Source organism: Macrotis lagotis, chromosome 1 (genome assembly GCF_037893015.1).
Source record: "Macrotis lagotis isolate mMagLag1 chromosome 1, bilby.v1.9.chrom.fasta, whole genome shotgun sequence".
In the NCBI taxonomy this organism is placed as follows: Eukaryota; Metazoa; Chordata; class Mammalia; order Peramelemorphia; family Peramelidae; genus Macrotis; species Macrotis lagotis.
Window position 1 is genome coordinate 157,057,138 of NC_133658.1, and position 26,929 is coordinate 157,084,066.

Below are 26,929 nucleotides of genomic sequence, written 5' to 3' on the forward strand. Positions count from 1 at the left end.
AAGCCCGGACGCCCATTGGCTGTCCGGGGTGTCAGTCAGCGCCTGCCTCCCCCAGCCTCGCTCTGGGCCTCCTTCCTGCCGGGGCGCCGAGGGGCAGGTGGGGGGGAGGGGCACGCAGCCTCGGGGGGAGGGGCACGCAGCCTCGGGGGAGGGGCACGCAGCCTCGGGGGAGGGGCACGCAGCCTCGGGGGAGGGGCACGCAGCCGCGGGGAGGAGCCACGCAGCCGCGGGGGAGGAGCCACGCAGCCGCGGGGGAGGAGCCCTGCCCGCAGGGAGCTTCCCTTCTGCCTCCACAGGCGGAGGATTTGTGGTAAGTTAGGGGGGCCCCTGTGGGCCCCCCGTGCTATGCTGGGCCCCCGGGGGCTCCAGTGGATTTGATTGGGAATCCGAATCCAGGCAGAGAAATGGGGGGCAGCCCTGCCTTGCCCCTTCCCCACCCCCAGCAGTGGGGGCGGGGCGCGGCACTGGGGGGGCCCTGGTTCAGCTTTGTAGGGCTTGGACGGAAACCACCCCCTGCTTGGGCTTTCACCCCTACTTTTTTCTGGTTTGGTTCTTCTTTGACCTTTAACAAAGCCCGCTGCCTGGATGGTATGAAGAGAGGTGGGTGGGGCGGCCAGGTGGCACAGGGGACAGGGCACCAGCCCTGGAGTCAGGAGGACCTGGGTTCAAATGCGGCCTCACACACTTAGTAATGACCTAGCTGTGTGGCCTTGGGCAAGCCGCTTAACCCCATTGCCTTGCAAAAAACCTAAAAACAAACAAATTAAAAAAAAGAGGTGGAGGTGCTTCTGCCTGCAGCCCTGGAGAGGTGAGGGAGAGTTCTTCCAACTCAAAGATCTTTGATTGCCCCCAAAACATTAATGACTCAAATTTACATAGCACTTTGAAGTTTAGTACAAACACCTTTTAGGTATATAGTGCAATAGTCCCCATTGTACAGATGAGGAGAGAGACCAGAGCACAAACAGACTAGAAAAATGCAGATAACCCGTCTATTCCTCCATTTTATAGTCTAGGAACAGACCGGAGGAATGTCGGTAGCACAAATATTCCCCATTGTATAGATGCCCAGAGACCCACAGAAATGTAAATGATACAATTATTCCCTATTTCATAGATGAGGAAACAGACTCAGAGTAGTAGATCTCAAGACATTCCCCATTTTACAGATGAAGCAGACACAGAGAAATATAGATAGCACAGATATTCCCCATTTTATAGATGAGGAAACAGACTCAGAGAAATGTTGGTAGCACAAGTATCATTTTATAGATAAGGAAAGAGACTCAGAATTGTAGATAGCAAAATATTTCCCATTTTATAGATGACGAAACATATCTAGAGAAATGTAGATAGCACAGATATTCCCCATTTTATAGATGAGGAAACAGACCCAGAGAAACTAAATGATTTAACCACTCCGAGGCCAAACACCTAGTAAGCATCAGTACCAGGTTTCTGCCATTAAGTTTCCAGATGCCAGTGCTTTGACCCTTTGCATTCCACTACTGCACTTACAGAGGTGTGCAGACTTTCCTCTCTGACGTGATGATGTTTGAAGCAGTAATAGTAATAGTGAAACTATCCACCTTTTAAAAATAATGCTTTTAGCTATCCATAGTGTTTTGTATAGATTAACTAATTTGAGGCTCCTCAAAGTCCTGGGAGGAAGATACCACAGGTTTTATCCTCTTTTGCAGGTGAGGAAACTGATGTTCAGGGAAACGAAGTGAGTTGTTGATGGCAGCAGTCATTTATGGATGGGCTCAAGTTCTTTTCAGAGTTGTTTCTTCCTTTGTTTTTTTTTTTTTATTAAAGATATTATTTGAGTTTTACAATTTTCTCCCAGTCTTGCTTCCCTCCCCCCACCCCTACCCCACAGATAGCACTCCGTCAGTCTTTACTTTGTTTCCATGCTGTACCTTGATCCAAATTGGGTGTGATGAGACAGAACTCATATCCTTAAAGAGAACAGAATTCTCAGAGGTAACCAGATCAGACAATAAGATATCTGTTTTTTTTTTTTCCAAATTAAAGGGAATAGTCCTGGTACGTTGTTCAAACTCCACAACTCCTTATCTGGATACAGATGGTACTCTCCTTTGCAGACAGCCCAAAATTGTTCCCAATTGTTGCACTGATAAGGTTGAACATCATTCCCATGTCGCTGTTAGGGTGTACAGTGTTTTTCTGGTTCTACTCATCTCACTCAGCATCAGTTCATGCAAATCCCTCCAGGCTTCCCTGAAATCCCATCCCTCCTGGTTTCTAATAGAACAATAGTGTTCCATGACATACATATACCACAGTTTGCTAAGCCATTCCCCAATTGAAGGCCATTTACTGTATTTCCAATTCTTTGCCACCACAAACAGGACTGCTATAAATATTTTTGTACAAGTAATGTTTTTACCCTTTTTCCTCATCTCTTCAGGGTATAGACCCAGTAGTGGTATTGCTGGGTCAAAGGGTATACACATTTTTGTTGCCCTTTGGTCATAGTTCCAAATAGCTCTCCTGAAGGGTTAGATGAGTTCACAGCTCCACCAACAGTGTAATAGTGTCCCAGATTTCCTACATCCCTTCCAACAATGATCATTATCCTTCCTGGTCATACTGGCCAATCTGAGAGGTATGAGGTGGTACCTTAGAGAAGCTTTAATTTGCATTTCTCTAATCATTAATGATTTAGAGCATTTTTTCATATGGCTATGGATTGCTTTGATCTCCTCATCTGTAAATTGCCTTTGCATATCCTTTGACCATTTGTCAATTGGGGAATGGCTTTTTGTTTTAAAAATATGACTCAGTTCTCTGTATATTTTAGAAATGAGTCCTTTGTCAGAATCATTAATTGTAAAAATTGTTTCCCAATTTACTACTTTTCTTTTGATCTTGATTACATTGGTTTTATCTGTGCAAAAAGCTTTTTAATTTAATGTAATCGAAATCATCTAATTGGTTTTTAGTGATGTTCTCCAACACTTCCTTAGTCATAAACTGTTCCCCTTTCCATAGATCTGACAGGTAGACTAGTCCTTGATCTTCTAATTTGCTTATAGTATTGGTTTTTATGTCTATGTCCTGTAACCATTTGGATCTTATCTTGGTAAGGGGTGTGAGGTGTTGGTCTAATCTAAGTTTCTTCCATACTGACTTCCAATTATCCCAGAAGTTTTTATCAAAGAGGGAGTTTTTATCCCAGTGGCTGGACTCTTTGGGTTTATCAAACAACAGATTGCTATACTCCTCTCCTGCTTTTACACCTAGTCTATTCCACTGGTCCACCACTCTATTTCTTAGCCAATACCAAACAGTTTTGATGACTGATGCTTTATAATATAATTTTAGATCTGGTAGTGCTAAGCCACCTTCGTTTGCTTTTTTTTCATTAAGCTCCTGGCAATTCTTGACTTTTTATTTCTCCATATGAATTTACTTACAATTTTTCTAACTCATTAAAGTAATTTTTTGGAATTTTGATTGGTAGGGCACTAAACAGATAGTTTAGTTTTGGTAGAATTGTCATTTTTATTATATTAGCTCTCCCTATCCATGAGCAGTTGATATTTGCCCAGTTATTTAAATCTGATTTAATTTGTGTGAGAAGTGTTTTATAATTGTTTTCAAAAAGATTCTGAGTCTGTCTTGGCAAATAGACTCCCAAATATTTTACACTGTCTGAGGTTACTTTGAATGGGATTTCTCTTTCTAGCTCTTCCTGCTGTTTCTTGCTAGACATATATAGAAAAGTTGAGGATTTATGGGGCTTTATTTTATAACCTGCAACTTTGCTAAAATTGCTAATTGTTTCCAGTAGTTTTTTAGATGATTTCTTAGGATTCTCTAGGTAGACCATCATGTCATCTGCGAAGAGTGAGAGTTTTGTCTCTTCCTTCCCAATTCTAATTTCTTCAATTTCTTTTTCTTCTCTAATTGCTGATGCTAACATTTCTAATACAATATTGAATAGTAGTGGTGATAATGGGCCCCCTTGTTTGACCCCTAATCTTATTGGGAATACCTCTAGCCTCTCCCCATTGAATATAATGCTTGTTGATGGTTTCAGATAGATACTGCTAATTATTTTAAGGAACAGCCCATTTATTCTTACACTCTCTAGTGTTTTTAATAGGAATGGATGCTGTATTTTGTCAGAAGCTTTTTCAGCATCTATTGATATGATTTCTGATAGGTTTGTTATTGATATAATTGAGTATACTAACAGTTTTCCTAATATTGAACCAACCCTGCATTCCTGGAATAAATCCTACTTAATCATAATGTATTATCCTAGTGATGACTTGTTGTAGTCATTTTGCTAAGATTTTATTTAGGATTTTTGCATCTATATTCATCAGGGAAGTAGGTCTATAATTTTCTTTCTCTGTTTTAACTCTTCCTGGTTTAGGTAACAGTACCATATTGGTTTCATAGAAAGAGTTAGGCAGAGTTCCATCTTTCCCTATTTTTCCAAAGAGTTTATACAGGATTGGAACCAATTGTTCCTTACATGTTTGTTTGGTAGAATTCACTTGTGAATCCATCAGGCCCTGGAGATTTTTTTTTAGGGAGTTCAATAATGGCTTGTTGAATTTCTTTTTCTGAGATAGGGTTGTTTAGGTATTTAATCTCTTCTTCATTTAACCCGGGCAACTTGTATTTTTGTAAATATTCATCCATTTCACTTAGATTATCAAATTTATTGGCATAGAGTTGGGCAAAATAATTTTGAATTATTACTTTAATTTCCTCCTCATTGGTGGTGAGTTCACCTTTTTCATTTATAATACTAGCAATTTGGTTTTCTTCTTTCTTTTTTTAATCAAATTGACCAGAGGTTTATCAGTTTTATTGGTTTTTTCATAATATCAACTTTTTGGTTTTATTTATTAATTCAATAGTTTTTTTGCTTTAGATTTTATTAATTTCTCCTTTAATTTTTAAAATTTCTAATTTGGTATTTGATTGGGGATTTTTGATTTGTTCTTTCTCTAATTTTTTTAGTTACATGTTTAGTTCATTGATTTCCTCTTTCTCCAATTTATTCATATAAGCATTTAGAGCTGTAATATATCCCCCTGGGAGTTGCTTTGAATGAATCCCATAGGTTTTGGTATGTTGTTTCATTATTATCATTATCTAGGATAAAATGGTTAATTCTTTCTATAATTTGTTTTTTGGCCCACTCATTTTTTAAAATGAGGTTATTCAGTTTCCAATTTTCTCTGGGTCTATATCTCCTTGGCCCAGTATTGCATATGACTTTTATTGCATTGTGATCTGAGAAAGATGTATTCACTATTTCTGCCTTTCTGCAGTTGATCATTAGGTTTTTATGTCCTAGTACATGGTCAATTTTTGTATAAGTTCCATGTACTGCAGAGAAAAAGGTATATTCCTTTCTATCCCCATTCAGTTTGCTCCATAAGTCTATCATATCTAATTTTTTAACAATCTCTTTACCTCCCTAATTTCTTTCTTGTTTGTTTTATGATTTTATTTATCTAGATCTGAGGTCTTCTACTAGTAGAGTTTTGCTGTCTATGTCTTCCTGTGATTCTTTCAGCTTCTCCTCTAAGAATTTGGGTGCTGTCCCACTGGGTGCATATACATTCAATATTGAAATGACTTATTGTCTATGGTACCTTTTAGGAGGATAAAGTTTCCTTCCTTATCTCTTTTAACGCTATTTTTGCTGCTGCTTTGTCTGAGATAAGGATTGCTACCCCTGCTTTTTTTACTTCAGCTGAAGCAAAATATATTTTGCTCCAACCTTTTACCTTTACTCTATATGTATCTCTCTGCTTCAAATGAGTTTCTTGTAAACAGCATATTGTAGGATTCTGGTTTTTAATCCACTCTTCTATTTGCTTATGTTTTAAGGGAGAGTTCATCCCATTCACATTCAAGGTTATGATTAAGAATTCTTTATTGCCCTCTGTGCTATCTTCCCTCTGTTTGTATTTTTCCCCCTTTCCCACCCTTTATCCATATTCCCCAGTATTTTGTTTTTGACTACCACCCCCTTCAGTATGTTTGCCCTCCTATTTCACACCCTCCCCTTTCTTTCCCCTTTCCCCTTTTCCCTTCCCTTCCTTTTGTTATTTCCCCTTATTTCCCCCACTCTCCTTCCCTTTCTCTGTCCCACCCTCCCCTTTTCCCCTTGTAATACTTGAAAGGTTAGATGTTTTATTAGTTAACTGAGAGCGTGTAGGTTGACTTTAAGAAAAGTCTGATGGAAGAAGATTCAGGTGTTTCTCCTCTGCTCCCTTCTTCCCCCTATTACCATAGGTTTTTTTGTACCTCTTAGTGTAATGAGATTTGTCCCATTCAGTCCCCTCCCTCCTCCCATCTCCTTCCTGTCCCCCTTTTTAGAGAGGTAGTGTATTTTTTTAGATCATTCTATCTAGGTCATAGAAAATTCTGAGTGTCCCTTCTAGTTCAGTATATTCTATTGGATAGCGTCACAATTCCTGAGAGTTATTAGAGTCTTTCTCCCAAGTGGGGTTAAAGCCAGTTACATTCCATTAGATAGCAGTTTCATGGATGTCCATCATTTCTGGCTAGGTGTATTCTCCCTGTTAGAGTTACATTTCTCAGGATTTATGAGAGTCTCTTCTTCCCCCCCCCCCCCCCCCATGCTGGAGTATAGCCAGTTTCAACTTACTGGATTGCATTTTTTCCTTTTACCGTCCCTCCCTTTTTTTTTTTTTTTTTTTTTTTTTACCTTTTCATGTGTCTCTTGAACCTCCTGTTTGATGTCCAAATTTTCTTTTTAGCTCTGGTCTTTTCATTAGAAATTTTTGGAACTCTTCCATTTCGTTAAATGTCCATCTTTTTCCCTGGAAGAGAAGGCTCAGCTTTGCAGGAAAGTAGATTCTTGGCTGCATTCCAAGCTCCCATGCTCTTTGAAATATCTTGTTCCAGGCCCTTCAATCCCTTAAAGTTGATGCAGCCAGGTCCTGCGTGATCCTTACTGTGGCTCCTTGATATTTAAATTGCTTCTTTCTGGCTGCTTGCAGGATTTTCTCTTTTAACTGATAGTTCTGCAGTTTGGCCACAACACTCCTTGGTGTTTTCATTTTAGGATCTTTTTCTGGTGGGGATCGATGTACTCTTTCAGTAACTACTTTGCCCTCCGATTCCATGATATCAGGGCAGTTTTCCATCACTAGATCCTGTAATATTAAGTCCAGGCTTTTTTTCTCTTCAATGTTTTCAGGAAGTCCTATAATTTTCAGGTTGCCCCTCCTCGATCTATTCTCGAGGTCAGTAGTTTTGTTGATGAGGTATTTTACATTTGCTTCTATTTTTTCTATTTTTTGATTTTGTTTAACTGACTCTTGCTGTCTCATGGAGTCATTAGTTTCTGTAGACTCCGTTCTTTTTTTGGGGGAGGAGTTTTCTTCATTAACTTTTTGCAACTCCTTTTCCAATCGGTCAATTCTACTTTTGAAAGAGCTTTCCATTTGACCATTTGAGGTTTTGAGAGAATTAATTTCTTTTTGCATTTGCTCATTTGAGGATCTGAGAGATTTGTTCTCCTTTTGTGTTTGTCCAATTGTACTTTCTAAGGTTTTGTTTTCTTGTTGCAAGGTATTAATTGTCTCTCCCAAATTTTTAAGCTCCTTCCTTATTTCTTCAAGGAAGTCTTTTTGTGCTGGAGACCAGATTGTATTCTCCTTAGAGGTCTCAGGTCTCTCTGAGTTGGGGTCTTTCCCTTCCAGGAATTTTTCTATGGATCCACCTTTCCGCTGACCCTTCTTCATTATGCTAAGACCTGGGGGGGGGGGGGGGGGGGGCTGGTTCACCTGGGCTTGGGATCGCTAAAGGCTTTACTGAGTGCAGTTTCCCTGGCTGGCTAGTAGGAGGAGCTGGTTGCCCTCTCTGGGGTGTCTGTGACCTTGGTTGGGAGGCCTTCTCCCCTTGCCCGAAGGCAGGAGTTGGAACTATTGAATTCTTTTGCCTTCAATCACTGGTGGGCTTTACCCTGGCCTGAGGTGATTCCTCAGCTGGGCTGGTTCTTCTGCTCACACACCTGGGCCTGAGGCAGAAGTAGTTTGCCTTTGTTTGGGAGGAGGCCTTAGTGCAATGGAGGTGTGGACTCAGAGTTTTTCAGACCCGAGGAGCCCAGGGATGGTGTCCGCAGCTGTCCTGCACCAGACCTCTCCCCGCAGCCCCTTCCCCAAGTTCCAGGGGGACAGCACCAACACCAGAGCCTCTGCTTCCCCGCGGACCCAAGCCCCTTTCGTCCAGCCCCACCACTGATCCAGCAGGTCCAGCTCTCGGGCCCTCAGACTCCCGGTCCCAATTCAGCTGTTAATCTGGCTGACCAGTGAATTCTCTGGATTTCTATTTTACCCACAGCTTCTAGGATCTCAGGACAATTTTGCTGTATTATTTCTTGAAAAATGAAGTCTAGGCTTTTCTCCTGGTTGTGGCTTTCAGATAGCCCAATAATTTTAAAATTATTTCTCCTGGATCTGTTTTCAAGGTTGGTTGTTTTTCAAATGAGATATTTCATATTTTCTTCTACTTTTTGGCTTTTTTTTTGTTGGAGTTTTATTTCTTCCTGCTTTCTTGCAAAGTCATCAGCTTCCTTTAGTTCCATTTTGTATTTGGAGTTATTTTCTTCAGAGAGCTTTTTTATCTCCTTTTCCAGATGGCCAATTCTTCTTTTTTAAGGCATTCTTCTCCTCATTTGCCTTTTGTTTTTCTTTTTCCATTGGGCCTAAACTGGTTTTTAACATATTATTTTCTTCAGTATTTTTTGTATATCTTTCACCAAGCTTTTGATTTGGTTTTCATGATTTTTCTGCATCGTTCTCATTTCTCCTCCCAATTTTTCTCCACCTTCCTTAATTGTTCTTTTCTTTTCTTTTCTTTTTTATGTTTTTGCAAGGCAAATAGGGTTAAAGTGGCTTGCTCAAGGCCACACAGTTAGGTAATTATTAAATGTCTGGGGCCGAATTTGAACTCAGGTCCTCCTGATTCCAGGGCTGGTGCTCTATCCACTGTGCCACCTAGCTGCCCCTCCTTAATTGCTTTTTAAAGTCTTTTTTGAGCTCATCCATAGTCTGAGCCCATTTTCTATTTCTTTTGGAGGTTTTTGGAAGGTTTTTAGAAGCTTTGATTTTGTCGTCATCCGAGTATGTGTTTTGATCTTCCATGGGACTAAAGTATAATTCTCTGTGGTCAGATTCTTCTTTTTCAGTTGTTTACTCGTTTCCTCAGCCCAAGACTAATTTACAGCACTTCCAAGACTTTGGGGCTGTTTTTTGCGGGGAGGGACATCCCACTGGACCTTTATTCCTCCAAGGTCTTATGCTCTCTAACCTGTGCTTTGATATGTAGATACCCCCCCCACACACTTCCCTCTGCCCTGGGGCTATAAGGAGGGATCCTGCTATTTTAGTATGGAAGCCCAAACTGCATCCTGAAGCTGAGTATAGGCAAACAGCAGAGTCCTACCCCTGGGAGAGCAGAGAAATCTCTGCAGACTTCCCTTCCCGTCTCTGGGCCTGCAGGCTGCTTTCTCCAGATCCTCCCTGCAGGTTCTGCAGGTCAGTGCTGCTCACTCCACACTCATTCTGGTACAGCAGAGTTCTCTCCCCGCCCCTTCAAACTGTTGCTGGTGATCTCTGGGCTGCGCCGAGACTTTTTTTTTTCCAACCCCTGGGTCCTGGTGAAACAGATTTTTCCCTTGGAAATTCTAAGTTATCTTGGACTGGGAAAATATATCACTCAAGTCTTTCTGTGGGTTCTGACCCTCTAAATTTTGACTAGAGTCATCCTTTGTTTTTTGGGGGTTTGGGGGATCAGAGTTCTCAGGAAATGCTGCCTTCACGCCACCATCTTCGCATTCCCTACTTTGTAAGTGGCATTCAGACACTAATTAGGGACCTGGTACTAAGTGCACTAGGGTAGATTCAGAGTTTGAGGCAACATTACTAGAACTGCTTATGAGTATTGGGAGGCTTGCCTGTAAAATGCCTTCCAAGCAGGATTAGAACTGAATGAAGTGCAAATTTGCCAGGTATTTTTTGGCAAGATAATGGTGCTAAGTAACTTGCCCAAGGTTGCACAGCTAGGTAATTATTAAGTGTCTGAGGTTGAATTTAAACTCAGGTTCTTCTGACTCCAGAACCAGTGCTCTATCTATCCACTGTGCCACCTAGCTACCCTAAATTTAACAGTCTTAAGCATCTTTTTAACCTGACCTTGGGTTTATTAAATTAAAGACCATAAAATCTAGAGCTATAAAAGACCCTAGATATCATTTGGTCCAGCTCTGTCTTTTGAGGAAAATGATTCAAAGAGGGGAATGACTTGGCTAATGACAAGCAGGTACTAAGTAGCAGAACTGGAATTTAAACCCACATACCCGACTCCAATTCCTGTGTCCTTTACACTTCACTATAGTGCTGTTATCCTGGTGCAGATTTTGTCCCTGCCAAGGCAAGGGGATTTGGGAGAATCTGAGTACCCTTGAAGCCATGCTTGGAGTAGTGGCCAAAAAAAGGCAAAAGGTCTCCCACCCCATCATCTCTGTGTTAGAGACCATTAGATATTAGTATAGGACAAATTCATAGAGTTTGGTTTAGGGTTCTGGGTCAAAGGCTATTCTTGCTTTGTGGGGGAGAGAATATTTCTTGGCATAATATAATACTTCATTGTATAAATTGGGGTAGAGAAAGACAGTGCCTCTAATATGATGTTTTATGTTAGTCAGAATTTGTCTAATGGAACATTAAGGGAATTGGTTTCTATTGAGTAAGTTCATCCCCATGTTAAAAGCTATGGGGGGTAGGGTGAGTGGTGGGTTGTGGAAAGGAAGGGTCTGTTACTATGAAAGAAAATGTTTGTTTTTAGTGTGAGAATCATGACTGATTTATCTAGGGATTCTACTCAGAACTACAGTCATGACAGTCTTCTGCTATAACTAGATTTCTGTAATCCAATATGGAAATTTTGCCATAATGCTCCCTATCCTTCATACTGCTTACAGACTGATCTTTCTTTTATACAATATTCAAAAATCTTCATTGGGTCCCTAGGGCCTTTTGAGTAAAGTTCAGAATTTTTGACCTGTCATTCAAGGCTTTCCAAAATCTAACACCTATTTTTTCAATTTTTTTTTTCCATTACACTACTTCACACATTCTGTGCTACATTCAAACATTGTTTTCTGAACCAACCTTGCTTCTTTGTCTTTGTATCTCATTCAGTGCTTGAAATTTGGCTTAGGTAAACTTTGCATCTGCCCCTGTGCTTTAGCACTTAGTACTTGGCCCCTAATCAGTGATTGAATGCCTATTTACAAAGTGGGGCATGCATTAGATGCAGTATATTGGAAGCCTGTGGGTGTCAGGCAATGTGACAACTCCTTTCCCCCTCCTCAGAGGAAACTACTTTGTTCCTTTATCTTGCATTGCCTAGGTTCTTCATAAGGCAGAGGGATAGGGAAGAAGCAGGAAAGAAATGAGTTTGATTAGATTAGCTGTATAAGGGTTATGGTTCTAACAAGCAAATATTTGATTCAATTCGGTCAAACATTGGACCAAGGAAAGTAGAGGGAAAGAAGATGGGAGAGGAGTTTATTGGAAGTTAAAATGTTTAAGTGATTTTATATATAAGTATTTTGGAAGAATTTTTTTTAAAGAAGGATTTTATTTATTTGAGTTTTACAATTTTTCCCCAATTCTTGCTTCCCTCCCCCACACCCCCACAGAAGGCATTCTGTTAGAGTTTACATTGGTTCCATGCTATACATTGATCTCAGTTGAATGTGATGAGAGTGAAATCATATCCTTAAGGAAGAAAAATAAAGTATAAAATTACATTATAATATAATGCTTTTCCCCCCTAATTTGACAGTAATAGTCTTTGGTCTTTGTTCAAAGTCCATAATTCTTTTTCTGGATACCAATGGTATTCTTTTTGGAAGAAATTTTGAGGGATAGGCATAAAAACCAAATAACAATAATTGAATCCCTACTAAGGCAGAACGCCACATTATCATACTGTGGGGAGCTCTTCTTGGAGCTTTCAGCATAGTTGGGGACATAAGACATAAGCACATAGAGATATCTAATAATATAAGTGCTTGAGACTTGATGGTAGAACTGGGAGATGAAAGAAAAGGATAAAGAATTGCCTTTCCAGATTTGTGGGGTAGGCTTTAGATAGGGGAGAAATGGGAAGAGAACCTCCCAGACTAGGGAATGTTTCATACAAAACCACTAGGGGATGGAGTAGATGAGTAGGACATGTTGGGGAGCCTTGAGTAAACCTGACTTGTTCACAAAAGAAAATGGGGGGGGGGATCAGAAAGCTCTATTAAAGGCCAGATTGTAGAGGATCTTGAGTGCCAGACCATAGAATCTTTTTAGATTTTTGTCTTCTATGTGTACATCTGGGATCCTGGACTTGTAGTCAGAAAGACCTGAGTTCAAATCCTGCATCAGACTTATTTAGCTGGATGACCCTGGGCAAATCATTTAACTTTCTCTTCAGTTTCATTAACTGTAAAATGGGAATAATAATAATAGAACCCCCCCCCTTGGGGTTATTGTGAAGATCACATGAAATGAAGCATCTTGCAAACTTTAACCTCTCTTTAAATGCAAAATATTATTATTAGTAATGATAATAAATAAAGAATGGGAGATTTTTGCAGGAAAATCTAATTTCAAACCTCAGTATTCCAACTCTGATATTTTATATTCTAGTTTGAGCTAGAGAAGTAAAATAGGAGAACTTGTGCTTGGACACCTGAATTGGCTTAGTAAAAAGTTTGAGATAAAAGGGAGAATTGGAGCTTGAGGAATTTGAAAAGGACTTACTTCTCTCTCCATGTTAGAATATGTGCACTTTGAGGGTGATTCTTTGTATTAAGAAATATAAGGAGCCCTAGTACAAAAGTGGGCATATAAAACCACTGAATGTTAAAGCTAGAAGGGACCTTTAAGATCCTCCCCGTCTCTCATTTTACAGGGAAGGAAACTGAGACTCAGTGAAGTGAAATGACTTAAATCAGATCTAGTTAGTGCTATAACTAGGGGAGTCAGAATATCCTTGCTTACTATTGCTGCTGTTGCCACACTCAACATTCAGCAAATCTCTCTTTCTTTGAAATTCTCTCTAGTCAAGTTTATTAACCTGTGTAGGTCTGGTGGCACTTAGCTTCCAGCTCCCCATCATTCTCTCCAATCCAACTCCTCCCCTCTTACCAGGGTATGTGAGAACACCTACTGATGCTCCCCCAAACACTGTAACCTCTCAACTCCTTTTCCCTTACTCAGTAAACTCTGGCAACTTTCTTCCAAGATCAAATTTCAAGCCCTGTATTTGGCACTCACACTTTCCTGTCACTTTTAGCCCTCTCGCACATTTCTGACCTTCACACTGTGGCTCAGCCAGTCTCCCCTTGCTCTTTCTCACACATGAGACTTGCTCACCTCCCATCTCAGTCTGCTGCCTCCTGTCAACCATGTTTAGGATGCGCTGATCTGACTCCCAGTTCTTGGAATTGCCTGGTTCTTTCCATTCAACTGAAGGCCTACCTGCACTTGGGTCTTCCTAGTTTTCCACCCCAGACCCCAAAGGTTAGCTGGTAGCTGGTTTCTGTGTGTTTTGCATAAGCTTGTATTGGTGCATGTCTTCTCCCCTGTTGAATTATAAGCTCCTTGAGGGCAGGGAATGGTTTGGGGTTGTTGGTGCTTGGTGTATAATTGTGTTTCATAAAGGTTTGTTGATTGATTTTCTTCTCCAGCTAGTACCCTTTCCTCTGTAGTACTGCTGCCTGCTGTAGAAATGTTACGAAAATGTCTATTGATTAAAAGAATAAATGAATAGATCACTCACCCTGTGGCAGAGATAAAAGGAGAACGTCAGCAAGACCCAAATGATTCTTCCTTCTGAGAGAAATGATCCTAACCTTTTTTCCTCTGTTCTCTCATTTGTCCAGTTTATCTCAACTAGTTTTCCTATTTTGATCCCACTTTCCATCCCCTCCTTTTTTATTTCCTCTCAGTCCCCAGTATATGAATGCTATGTGTGTCCAAGTCTTTGGGTCACTTTTCTCAGCCCAACCTGGTGTATCTCACTGGGCTGGGACCAGAAAAAAGTGTGGGTAGGAGAAAGCAATTTTCCTACTTTTGTCGAACTGCTGAAAGTATAGGTGTTCTCTTCTGAGGGCTGTATTGGTGTTGGCTTGTGCTATATCTTTTGGAGTTTTCCCTTCACTAGACACATCTAGTGTCCTCCAGGGCTCTAGGGAAGGTCATTTGCTTCCAGGATTGGGTTTTGGCTCCCTTCTTCCTCTGATGCATCCTCTTCATCTCTGGATCTAACTCCTAGCTTCTTCAGGAGCAAGGAGGGCTCTGTTGTATTCTGTTCTTAAGTCCTATTTCCTTCTGGGAAAGGAACTTTGATAACACAGAGGATGTACAGAGGAGGTGGTCATTCTGGGAAGCATTTGGTTTTTCATTTCCTGTCCTCTTGACATGCCATAAAGGTAGTGACTCACTCTCTCTCTCTCTCTCTCTCTCTCTCTCTCTCTCTCTCTTTCTCCAGGTCAGACTTCTTAGTACTAGGATTCCAATTTTCCTGTACTCCTAGGACTCAGAATCAAGGAACTTGGAACCATTGTCATATGGAGAGCAAACCTCAGGATAATAATGGGGTATGTGGCAAGAGAAGATGAGTCCTCATCCACTGTGGTTCTCTTTTTCCTCCCAATTTTGAGAACCCAGAAGTCCTGGCTTGTTTTTCTCCCAAAGCATTGAGTTATGACTCTACCTGTGATCTCTTTGCCATAATTTTGTATTTATTTCCTTTTGTTAGGCCAACATGTGGCCAAAAGGCTTTGGGGTGAAGCTGGAAACCATCACCCCATTTCTGGGGAAGTATCGTCCTTTTGTGGGTCGCTGCTGCCAGACCTGTACACCTAAAAGCTGGGTAAGAGGTCCATGGGCAAAGGATCCTTTGGAAAAGGGCTAAGATAGAAACTGGAAACATAACAAGATGTGAGAGATTGGAACAATCAGTTGTTTTAGGAAATGGAGGGCCTTGATGTTTGTTCATGTTGACATTCCTACCTTTAACCTTTCATGCAGCTGACTCCATGTAAATGTTCTGTGACAAAGGGGACTGGTTGGGAGTTGGGGGGCAAGAGGAGCAGAGTGGAGGTTATAAAATCAGGCCTTCATGTTGACAGCCAAAAACCAAGATGAAAGGAAGGAACCAAGCATAACATTAAAGGCCTCTTCCATCCCAAAGACTGTTAAGCACTTTATAAATATTATCTCTTTTGATCATTACAACAGTCTTGGGAGATAGGTGATATTGTTATCACTATTTTATAGTTGAGGAAATTGAGGCAGGCAGAGGTTAAGTGACCTACCCAGGATCATACAACTAGTAAGAGTCTAAGGCTGGATTCAAACCCATCTTCTGACTCCAGACTCAGCCCTGGACTTATTGTACCACCTTGCTGCCTCAAGGCAAGATGAAAGTGTAGTGTTTCATAGTCATGACCAACCTGAGCTAGATCTCTGTAGTATTCTATCAATGGCAGGCATACACACAGAGGCACAGCTACCTGTTCCCAGACATGTAGCATGTCAGAGCTCTCTGGGGCAATGAGATGAGATGGGTCTTTGGGAATGGCAGAGGGCTTTTCTTTAGGGGCTGGGACATGGTCTACCACCTAGAGGACTTACTGTCTCACATCCTACCCCATTTTGGTGTGTCCCTAGGAGTCCCTTTTCCACAAAAACATTGCTGCCTTGGGCTTTCACAATGTGATCCTGGTGACTGAAGAGAATACCAGGTAATGTCAAGGGTTCAAGGAGGACATAGCCTCACAAGGGTTCAAACAAACAATACCCTGGATTGGGAAGGGTAGATTGTCTCCCTGCCTGAGCTTCTCATTCAGCCAGTCAACAAGCACGTGTTTGTTTGCTGCTGTGTGCTAAGCAATGTGGTAAGCTCTGGAAATACAAATACAAAAATCAGTGTATGGATATGGACAATCACAAAAGAAATAGGCTATGATTTTGGAGGGTAGGCACTAATAAAAGGTGGCATCTGAGCTGAATTAGGGAATTAAGGCTTCTGAAAGGTGGAGGGGAGCAGGGAAAGCATTGCAGGCATGGGGGACAGCTTCCTTATGCTCAGACATGCAATGGGAGAGGAAATGAACAGGAAGTGCATCAAAGAGAATCAAAATGGAAAAATCGGTGTGAACCAGATGGGGAAGATCATTAAATTACAAATGGAGGAGCATATATATATATATATATATATATGTATTATGTATATACATGTATAAATATATATCCTAAAAGCAATAGGGAGCTACTGAAGCTTCTTGAACACTTGGGGGATATAGTCAGAACTGAGTTTTAGGAATAGCAATGTTGAGACTTCACATGAATAATCAATATCATATTGCTTCCCTTCTCCAGAGACAAAAAATTTGGAAATCAAAATTTTAAAAATGCTAGAAATTTTTACATATAATTGAAAAATATTTATTGAAATAAATAGAAACACATTTAAAAACTTTTTTTAAAAAAACATTAACAATAGACTGGAGGAGAGATGAGATTCAGAAGACAAATTAGGAGGCTAGTTATCTAGTTATCTAAGTAGAGAAAAGAAGATGGATTTGAGAGAGATCAAAGAGGTAGAAAACAGGTGAAGAGAAGTGTCAAGGCTGACTCCAAGGAGGCAAACTTAAGAGGCTGAAAAGGAAAGTGGGATCCCCAACAAGAAATGGGAGGAAAAGATGGTTTGGTCTGAGCTACCTCTGTGAGTGGGGACATTCAGACAATAACTATAGGAGTAATCTGTTAGAGCTTTTGTCACATTTTGAAGTCTTGTGAAAGCCTCAGAGGTCCCAGGACAAGATCCCTGTGCAGGTGGTAGGACATGGGGTGACAACAAGGAAATTCAGATCAGACACAAGATGAGACCCATGATAATACAGTGCCAGGAAGACAGAGGGAGGGAAGACCAATCCTCATGGTCAGAAGCTGCAGAGAAGTCCATATGGGTGAAGACTGAGAAAATGCTGTGGGATGTAGCCATAACCAATAATCAAGTATGGGGATTGAAGCCAAAATATTTGCATTTCCTTTATCACAGGGTGGTGATGAGAACAATCTCTTGTAAACTGCAAGGGGTTAAGATGAGGAAGTGGAAGCAATGAATATATAGACATGGGCCTAGTGGGGAGGGAGAGAATGGTTAGCTTGAGAGCTGGGCTTCTTCATCCCTCAGAGATAGGGAGCTGCCCTACCCCACAACTCTGTGGGAAGCAGCACAAGACCTTGTCTTTGATAAAGTGGTGGTTCATCTCCACTCAGAGAGGAGGCAGCCTGCTCTAAATCTTCCCAGGATCAAATGGAGGGGTGTCTGATCTTCTGTAATCTCCTCCAGTCTCCTCCTACCCTAATGCGGAGCTTGTGGGTGTCTTCCTCCAGGTACCGGGGGTGGTTGGTGCGAAGACTGTGCTACTTCCTCTGTGCAATGGATTGGAAGATCACACCCATCCCAGATGCCTGGGAGAAAGTTTTGGGCAGCAAGTGGTGAGGATGGTTCTGGACCCTGGGGTGGGCTTCCATGGGGAACATTTTTGAACAATGATTTCTTACACTTTTGTCTTGATGGTCACTTAGTTCTCTTCCCCTTCTGTCCTAACCCTGGTGTCATCCTTATTTACAAAAATGGAAGAAACTGAGGCACCAATTTAACTAAGTGTTAAAAGTGCTTTGAGATCTCCTTCCACCATGCATTTGTGCTCATCTAAGGAAAAGGGTTTCTTTCCCACAATACTCACACTCAGCTCTTCCTAGGATACAGGAAATCCTCTCTGGGAGGACCCCTGGGGGTGCTGGTGAAGGCCCCAAGCCCAGCACTTTGAGGAGAGATGTGCAGCATATGTTGGGCCAGTTCCAGGCCTCAGTCTACCCCTCTATGCTCAGGTAAAACTCCTGCCCTGATTGAGCAAAGAGCCTAGGGAGCTGTGAGAATAAGCTGCTGGAGTGTGTGTTTTGAGCCCCCTGCTCAGAACCAAACCAAACCAAACTTCTTCTCTAGTGAGGGAAAAATAATGGGAGTAGAAGGTTTATCTCAATATTATGTGCCTTGGGAGTATGGCTTCTTGGGTTCTTCTCTTAGCTCTGCTGCTGTCTGCTGGGAAATTGGGAGGTGGGGGTGTGGGGAGAGGGGGTGGGCATCCCGAACCTCAGTCCAAGCTCTTACTCTGCTGTTTGCTAGCTCTGGGCCTGTGGGAAAAGCCCTTTGCCTCTCAGAGCCTCAGTTTCCTCATCTGTCAAATACAGATTAAAAATATTTGCATTTCCTTTGTCACAGGGTGGTGATGAGAACAATCTCTTGTAAACTGTAAGAAGTCTTATATAAGTGTGAGCTGGGATTATTCTGCTAGAGCAGGAGCTGGCAACTTATAGTACTGCTGGTGCTAGCCCCCTTCCTTCCCACCATTGCTCGCTGAGATGCAGAAGCCTCTTTGAGATGCAGAAGCTCTAAGCCTGTGGATGTTGTGCCCCTTACTCCACAGAGTCATCCTGTTATCCCTACTTCATGACTTTAGAGGCAGTGGAGAGGCTGAAAATTAGGGGTCCCTCCTTCCTGCCATATATCATAAGAAAGAAGTTATTAGTGTGTTTGAGAGAGCATTTGGACTTCTGTGATAGCTTTTAATGTCTTGTTGCCGTGTCCCCTCTGTTAAGTGGAGGAGAGGGGCAGGGTTGTGAGAGCATCCAAGTTTTTTGGGTTGCTGGTCTTCAGGAGGCCTTCCATTGTGAGCCTTGTTCCTCCATCACCATCTGATCTTTCTTCATATTTTGGCTCCTGGTCCCCTAATGTCTTCTTCCTCCCACCAGGATATTCAACTGGCTTCTTCTCAAGTTCTTAAATTGCATCTTCCTGAATGTGCAACTTCACCAGGGTCAGCTGGCTATGGTCCGTCAGGCTGCACAGTCAGTAAGTGTTCTTGTTGGGACTTTCTACCCTTATTCCTAAGCTTTCCCTGGAAACTTGCAGCTCATATCACTTTCCCCTTGCCATCAACTCATGTGGACCCTTATTCTTGTCTGCATTTTGTTGGGGGACTGGTAAGTGAATCTTTTTTCTCTTCTAATAAAGACCATTTTTGTGTAGAAATTTGGAACACTCTGCTTTAGGGAGACCTCCTGGCCTGCTACTTCCTTCTGCTCAGAGGTTACTAGGTTCCTCCTTCTAAGTTTATTGTGGGTGGGTGAAGGAAAATGAATTGGCTATTTTCCTTACTCCTATAAATATCCCCCTTTCTCTCTTACAGAAGGATACACCGCTCATCTTTCTCTCCACCCACAAGTCATGTTTAGATGGGCTCCTACTGCCTTTCCTGTTACTCTCCCAGGGTCTTGGGATTCTGCGAGTGGCCTGGGAACCCCAGTCTTACTCCCCGGCCTTCAGGTGAATACCCTGCTCTCTCCCCTTTTCCCTCATGGATGAGAGAACATGCAGGGGAAGTCTGTGGTCATACAACACTGGGATAAACTAAGGAAAATATTTTGGGGGCTGGAGAGGGGAGTTTGAATCCAAAGATTTCTTAGAAACTTCCCTGTAGGCATTTTAGTGTCTTGAGTAATTTTCTGAATATTTAGTAAATCAGTTAGTATAATGTCACAGGATCTGAGCTTCTGACTGGGGTTAGATGTCGCAATATAAGAACAAAACACTTCTTTTTTACATATGGATTTGTGCCTTATTGCTTGTGAGATGTTCTAAACTGAAGGAAGAAAGGAAGGAAAGAAGGAAGAAGAAACTACCCTGTAGAAAGTTATTTGCTGTTGATTCCTTCTGACCCCTACCACCCATTTCTACTCTTTTTACATATCACCCTGCAGAAGCTAGGCATAAAAATGTTTCCTTTCCTCCATGTACAGAAGCTGGGCTAGTTGGGGCTTAGCTGGGCTTCAGCTCAGATCATGGTCTGTAGAATTTAGGCTACAAGGGTCTGACATGTTATTTTGGGCCCTGAGGACCTGGAGGAAAGGAGATGTAGCTAGGAAGTTGGGTCTGTGCTGAGGGAGACTCACAGTGGGCCCTCCAGAGCAGACATGAGGCACCTCCTTCTGCCCTTGGAGGTCAGGACTGTTTGCCTGCACTGCTTCTCTCTTTGTCCCTAGGGCTTTGCTGAGACATCTTGGAGGCCTTTTCATGCCCCCTGAGGCTCACCTCTTCCTGGACAGCTCCAAGGGGATGCTCTCCAGGGCTGTGATCTATGCTGTAAGTGCTCATTAGTGGCTCACCTGGAGGTGGGGGTGGCTGAATGTCAAGAGCTAAGTGCTCATTGGCTCCTCTCTCTTCCCCTACCCCAAACTCTGCAGGCTGTAGAGCATCTCCTGGCCAGCAAGCAGCCCCTGCTTATTTTCTTGGAAGACTGCCCTGGGGCTGTGGGACCTCGCCTGTCTTCCCACGGGCAGGCCTGGCTGGGACTGGTACTCCAAGCATTCCGAGAAGGCGCCATCCCTGATGCAGCCCTAGTGCCCGTGGGCATTGGCTATGATCTGGCACCTGATGTGCAGCATACTGGACCTCGGGTGAGAACCCCCCTGTTGGGATTTCTGACTCTTTCTCTCCCTAACCTGACCACCCTTTGAGTCCCTTAGGAGTAGAGATGGGACAACTTCAAGTCCAGGGCTACCCTCTGACTGGGAAGAACAGAGATGAACAGATATGCCCTGCTATCACATCCATGGTGGAGATGTTGGGGTGATGGTGAGAGGGTCTTCCATTAATCTCAGAGAAGCGAAGGGTGCTCAAGGCCCTCTGTTTCCTATTGTAGTAGTACCTGTCTTCCCTTTGTGGGACCCCTAGACAGGGATAATGCTTACTTGGCCTACTTTTGCCTCCCTATATAGGCCTCATCTTCTCCCCTGGGACTATGGTGGGGGGCTCTGGCTATATTTCGAAGCTTGAGAGGTCGTCGGGGCTGTGTCCGAATAGACTTTGCCCAGCCCTTCTCTCTGCAGGTATGGACTCTAGGGGAAGCTGAGAGACTTAGAGATCCTTTTTTTTTTTAATTGAAATTTTATTTTATTTTTCCAATTACATGCAGTGGTTGTTTTTCAACATTAATCCATTTGCAAATCTATGAGTTTTGCATTTTTCTACCACCCTCCCTTCCTTCCCTTTCTCCCCATGACAGCAAACAGTCTGGTAAAAGTTGTACATGTACAATCCTATTTAACATATTTCCATATAAGTCATGTTGTGAAAGAGGAATTAGAACTAAGGGGAAAGAAAAACATAAGAAAGGAAGGAAAAACATAAAAGAAGTTTTAAAAACATAAGCATGATATGATTTTGGACTCTGTGGTTTTTTTTCCCTCTGGATATGGATAGCATTATCCATAGCAGAGACCTAGAAAGTCAGAGCAATATCTGAGGACTGAACTGGGGCAGCTTTGGGGATTGAGGAGGGCCTTTATCAATCCTGAGACCTTTCACAGTGCATTGTCCATAGGACCCTGCATGCAACTCCTCTCATGAATGTGTGGGTTTTGAGGTTTTCTGGAGGTTCTGTTGCTTTCAAGTCACCTATGGGGAGGTTCTGGGTCAGTGGGTAGGAGGTAGAGTGGGAATCACCTGAATATCTGTCCTGGGCAGGAATACTCAGTCAATACTTGGAGTCGTGGGAAGAGCAGAGGACAATCTCTAGAGCAGCTACTATTGCAGACTGTGCTTGGACACTGGTAAGCAAGTTGTATATTGGTTTACTCTCGGGGAAGCCTAATACAGACATTGTCCTCCACAGCTCCTTTAGTGCTTTCCAATCATTCTTTAGCTTTTCTCTGAAGGTGTTTTGGGGGAGTGAAGGTAGCAAAGACTGGAAAGGGAACCCTAGGAGACCTGATTTCCATTGAATCTCCTTACAGTCTCCATTCTTGACCAAAGTTAGTGATTTTCAGTATTAGGTCCTGAGATTTACTTATGATTCAGACTTCTAAGGACTGGAAAGGTCCCAAATGTTATTTGTCCAGAGTTCATCCTTCTGTCTTTGGGCATGATGGCCTTCTACCATTGTAAAAAGAGAGGTGATCAAACTTCCTAACCTCTACTAGTGATATATTTCTATGTTTTGGGCTTAACCTGCCTATCCCAGTGTGTTCCCCACCTTCAAAACCCTACTTTGGCTCTATTGCAGGTCTGTTCTTCCTGATTGTGAGAAACAACAGGAGTGGACTCCAGTGTCTGGGTCCCTTATGGCCCTGGAGGAAGAGGACCAGCTTCTTGTGAGCAGGCTGAGCCGCCATGTTTTGAGTGGTAAGGGGGTCCCAGGGGATCCAGAACAAGGAAGAGACATGTCTAGTCTTCCTTGGGCCATTCTGGGATGACGCAGATATTGTGACTATTTGCTCTCTCCTCTCTCACTCATCCCTGGGCCTGCAGAGCAGAGAAATTAGAATCTCATTCAATAAAAAGACCATTGATAGTTCACAGTCTATTGGGAGAACACCATGCAAATAATTATGTACATGTGTATATATGTGTGGGGGTGTAAATGTATGTAAAAACATTTCTTGCTCAACATTGTTCTGAGTGCTACAGGGACTCCAAAGGGGTAGACGACATCTGTTCTTATCTAGCTGGGGGTTCAAGATGTCTGTTCATGAAACAAGAAACCACCCACTACTGCAATTCACCAAACTGACAGTTGTACAGGGCAGACCATATATATTGTCTGGGTGAAGTAAAGGGTGAGACCACTTGGGGCTGGAGCTATGGGGAAATGAACCTGAATAGAAGTGTGCCTACCCATGGAAGACCTCAATGAGCATGTCACTCATGGTGTTAATTGAGTTGAAAGATACAGGTAGCTCGAGCGCTCCTGACTTCAGGCCCAACCTTTGGCCACTGTGAGTTGGGAATACAGAAATTTCTTCTACCAAAACATCTTTTATGAGAGTTAGGGTCCCTTGGAAGTGGGCCAACAACATTTGTTTTCCAAGACTGGAGTGGGGATGGTCCTGTTGCAAAGTTTTGCTTGAGGTTGGGAACATACCTGCCAAGCTAAACTATCCCTGAGAAATGCATGAAGGGATGGGAAGTGTATGGGGGCACTCCCTCTTCTCCACTGTCCCTCTCAATATCTTCTGACCGCAGCCAGCATCGCCTGCTCTGCCGTGATGGCCACAGCAGTGATGGCATCTCTTCTGTTGCATCGACATCGAGAGGTAGAGGTTGCGCCAGGAAAGGGGATAATGCGATACACTGGGATGTTTGCCTCAGAGTGGTCCCCTTGCCATGGGTTTGGGGTGACATAGGGAGGGGGAATGTCACTTCTTCCTCAAGTGTCGGGACTCTTCCTGTAGGGAGCTTCTCTCCTGCCTCCCCTCCCACCCTTCACCTACAAGTGAATTCTTTCCCCCAGGGAGTATTCCTCTCCAGGCTTCTGGAAAACTTCTCCTGGCTAACTGAGGAGACCTTGCTTCGGGGCTTTGACGTGGGTTTCTCAGGGCAGCTGCAGGATCTGGTGATGCATGGGTTGTGCCTGCTTCACAATAGCCTTTCCTTGTGGCTTCTGCCCCAGGGGGATGTCCTGGTGCTGCCCAGGGCTGGCCCCACACTTGCTCAGCTGGCCTACCACAGCGCTGCCCTGTTGCCTGTCTTCCTTTGTGAGGCAGTGGGTGGTAAGTCATGGGGTACTGGGTTGGGAAAGAAGAGAGGTTACTATTAAGATGACTTTCCTATGAATCCTCCCAGGGCTCCCCTTCTGCCACCCTTTATTTGTAAGAATCTTTGTCCTTAATGCACTATTTTCTCACTAATATCTCTTTTTTTCCTCCTTTTCTCTCCTTCCTCTCCTGGCTAGCCTGTGCAGTCCGAGCCCTCCTGGCAGGCCGAGTGCCCCCGGAGGGCCCCTGGGAGCTGCAGGGGGTGGAGCTGCTGAGCCAGCGGGAGCTTCATCGCCAGACTCTGCTGCTGTTGCACCTGCTTCCCCAGGATCTGCTCCTGTTGCAGGTCAGGCTGGCCAGTTTCCTTGCCTCAGGCCCGGCCCAGAACTACAACTCTGGCCCCGATGGTAGCAACTTCTCTTTCTCTCTCTCTCTCTCATCAGCCCTGCCAGTCATCCTACTTTTACTGCCAGGAGGTCCTAGATAGACTTATTCAGTGTGGACTCCTAGTAGCTGAGGAGGTAAAGATTCAGATGGATTGATGGACTGAAGAAAGGAAGTCTGCCTCCAGAGGCCTAACTCCACCCTCTCCTTGCCCTGCTTGCCACTGATCTGGCTTCTCCCTTTCATTTACTGTGACTTTAGATTTAACTTCCTCCCCTAAGCCTGGGCCTGGGGAAAAGCCCCAGAAGTCTGCTCTCCCCATAGCAGATGTGAGCAGAGGAGGTGGCCCTGTCCTGGGGGCCTGCTGCACTGAGCGAACCCCCTGCATTCTTAGAAAGGATCTTTCCCACAAGGTCATACTGTTTGCTGGGATTTCTTTTTATTGTTTTAGAATTATTTCATGGACTTAACTTGTCTCCTCCCCCCTCCCCCACCCAATTAAGCCATTAGCATGTCAAGTGAATAAGTGAGCTGACAATGGGCTGGTGTGGGCACCCCTGAAGTTCGGGTGTCTACCAGGAGTTGGGGAGGGGATCTTTGTCCTGCCAGGTGGGCATTGGCAGAGGGAGGGGGTAACACATTACTTCCTGGCCCCCAGGCCCCAGGCACTCGGTTGACCTGTGATACAGGAAATTGGCGCTTCGGAGAGAAGATGCTTTGGCGGTCAATGGAAGACTTCAGTGACAGTGACAGTGACTATGAGGACAGCACTGATAGTCGCTGCTTCAAGGTATGGTGAGGCCCCAACAGAGGAGCAGTACTGGCCCCTACTTGGGTGTCATGGAGGACTCACCCCTTTCTCCCTCCCTCTAGCTCAGCCAGCAGCTGCGTTGTCCCGACTTCTTCCTCTTTCTCTGCCGCTTGCTCAGCCCCCTCCTCACCATCTTTGCCCGAGCTGCAGCCTTCCTCCATCACGGAAAACTACCTGATACAGGTCAAGCCCCACCTCCCCCAGTCTCCTCCAGCCCCTTACAGCTCCCCACTTCCATCCCCATGTCTTGCATCCCACATTTTTCCTTACCCTCCATTTGTTCCCTCCCCCCCCCCCCCAAGGCCAGAAGCCTGTTCTTGTCCTCAACAGTCCTATGATGCCCTCAGGTTGGGCAGGATCAGGAGTATCAGGGAAGGCTTTGGAGAAGCAGACTGGGGCTCAACTGGGCTCTAGGATAAGACCATTGTACCTGTGTCCAGGCCAGCCTTTTTTGGGGTGATATCAGAAGACCTGGCTTCTAGTCCTCGCTTTGCTTCTTGGTAGCAGTGGGAATTTGGCCAAGTGACTTGAATTCTCTGGTTATCAGTCAGTCAACAAGCATTTTGTTAAGTGATACCATCACTATCCCGAATTAGGGCACAAATATGGTCCCTGCCCTCCAGAAGCACATATTCCCATGGGGGAAATAGCTTGCAAACAACTAGATCCATGCAAGCAAGAGCCAGGGTTAATTGGAGTAATTACTGGAGCAAGGGCCTGCGGGGAGTGAAGAGCAGGAGGTAGCATCTGAGCAGTCAGTCTGGGGGTTGACTGGATGATCTCTTGAGCTCATGCTCCTCCTTGTGGGATTTGCTGCTCCTGCAATGGGCCTGGAAAAGGCACACCAATGGGGAATTCTCTCTAATGTCAACAGAGTCAGGGTACACCCAGCAACTTCACCAGTTCTTGCTGAAGAAGGCCCAAGAGGATGGTTCCTTTGGTGAGTTAGGAGCAATCGATTGTGTATTGCCCCTTTTTATCCCTTCAGTGTTTGGATTTCAAGGCTTAGTTTCCTGGGTGACTACTGTCACCTCTTGGCCACTGGAAGAATAGCATGAAGAGGGGGAGCCCTGCCCCTCCCTTCTGTCTTGCAGTCTTCCCAGAATCCTGAGGTTCCTACCCTTCTCCCACAGTGCCCACACCTTGGAACTCTATTGAGCAGCAGGCTAAGAGACCAGAGAAGAAGCTTCATGCTAAGGTTCAGCATAGTGGTTTCTAGGTGGTAGGGACCCAGAAGAGCATCTTTCCATCATCTGAGTGATCTTTTTTTCCTTCTAGAGAGTACTGACTTAAGCCAGGCTCATAGTGCTGTGATGACCTTCAAAGATTTGGGGGTGAGTGTCTTAACTTCCCTCCTCCTTCCACAGTAAGCCCATTAGGTTTAACCTCTTAAGAAAGTTTAATTTAACTCAAACTCCTATTTTTTTTTTCTTGCTGATGGCTGACAAAGACTGAATTTTATCCTAAGGCAAAACAGAATACAGTATAGGACTGATTGTGATGGGACCCCAGAAAGGATTGAAGGAGGGTTGGGAAAACTTCAGTACATCTCCCCTTGTCTACTTTGAACTACTGCTTAATCTTTCCCCCTTAAAGAGTTCATAGTAGGCTCCTTGGTTTTCCAAAAACCCCCTGGATCATTTTGTATTTGAACTATTCCTAGCCATGTTTCAAATATATCTTCCTGCTCCCAGGTGCTGAAGGAACAGCCTGGTTCCACGGGCTCCACCCTCAATTTGTCTCCAACCTTCACTATCCAAGAAAACCAGGAAAAACTAGAGAATTTCATCCGTCAGTTCATTTGTGGCTAGAAACCCCTGGTATTAGGAGGGACTGAAACATCCTGTCCTGTTCCAGCAAGAATCAGTTTCCAGTCCCAGAGCAATGAAGCTTAAGTTGAGGAGAGTGACAAATAGTTGAGATTCTAAGAGGTTAATGCAAATTTAATGGATCACAAATACAGATAATAGATTATAAAGATGTATTATCTTTATATCTCATATAATCTTACATAAAGATTTAAAATTTGGTTTGA

The 26,929-nt window shown here is 43.5% G+C and overlaps 1 protein-coding gene across 1 annotated transcript; it reads left to right on the plus strand.

Annotated features, from left to right (window-relative positions):
- The first annotated feature begins 241 nt into the window (after nt 1–241).
- GPAT2 (glycerol-3-phosphate acyltransferase 2, mitochondrial) lies at nt 242–26,929 on the plus strand. Its single transcript, XM_074209234.1, has 22 exons — nt 242–310; nt 14,581–14,689; nt 14,851–14,964; nt 15,765–15,838; nt 17,496–17,600; nt 17,868–17,996; nt 18,918–19,017; nt 19,355–19,491; nt 20,208–20,307; nt 20,409–20,621; nt 20,943–21,053; nt 21,691–21,776; nt 22,229–22,347; nt 23,188–23,258; nt 23,456–23,714; nt 23,897–24,045; nt 24,143–24,220; nt 24,742–24,873; nt 24,957–25,077; nt 25,769–25,834; nt 26,173–26,228; nt 26,589–26,929. The coding sequence occupies exons 2-22, from the start codon at nt 14,660–14,662 to the stop codon at nt 26,703–26,705; spliced, it is 2,367 nt and encodes a 788-aa protein (XP_074065335.1). The 5' UTR covers nt 242–310; nt 14,581–14,659; the 3' UTR covers nt 26,706–26,929.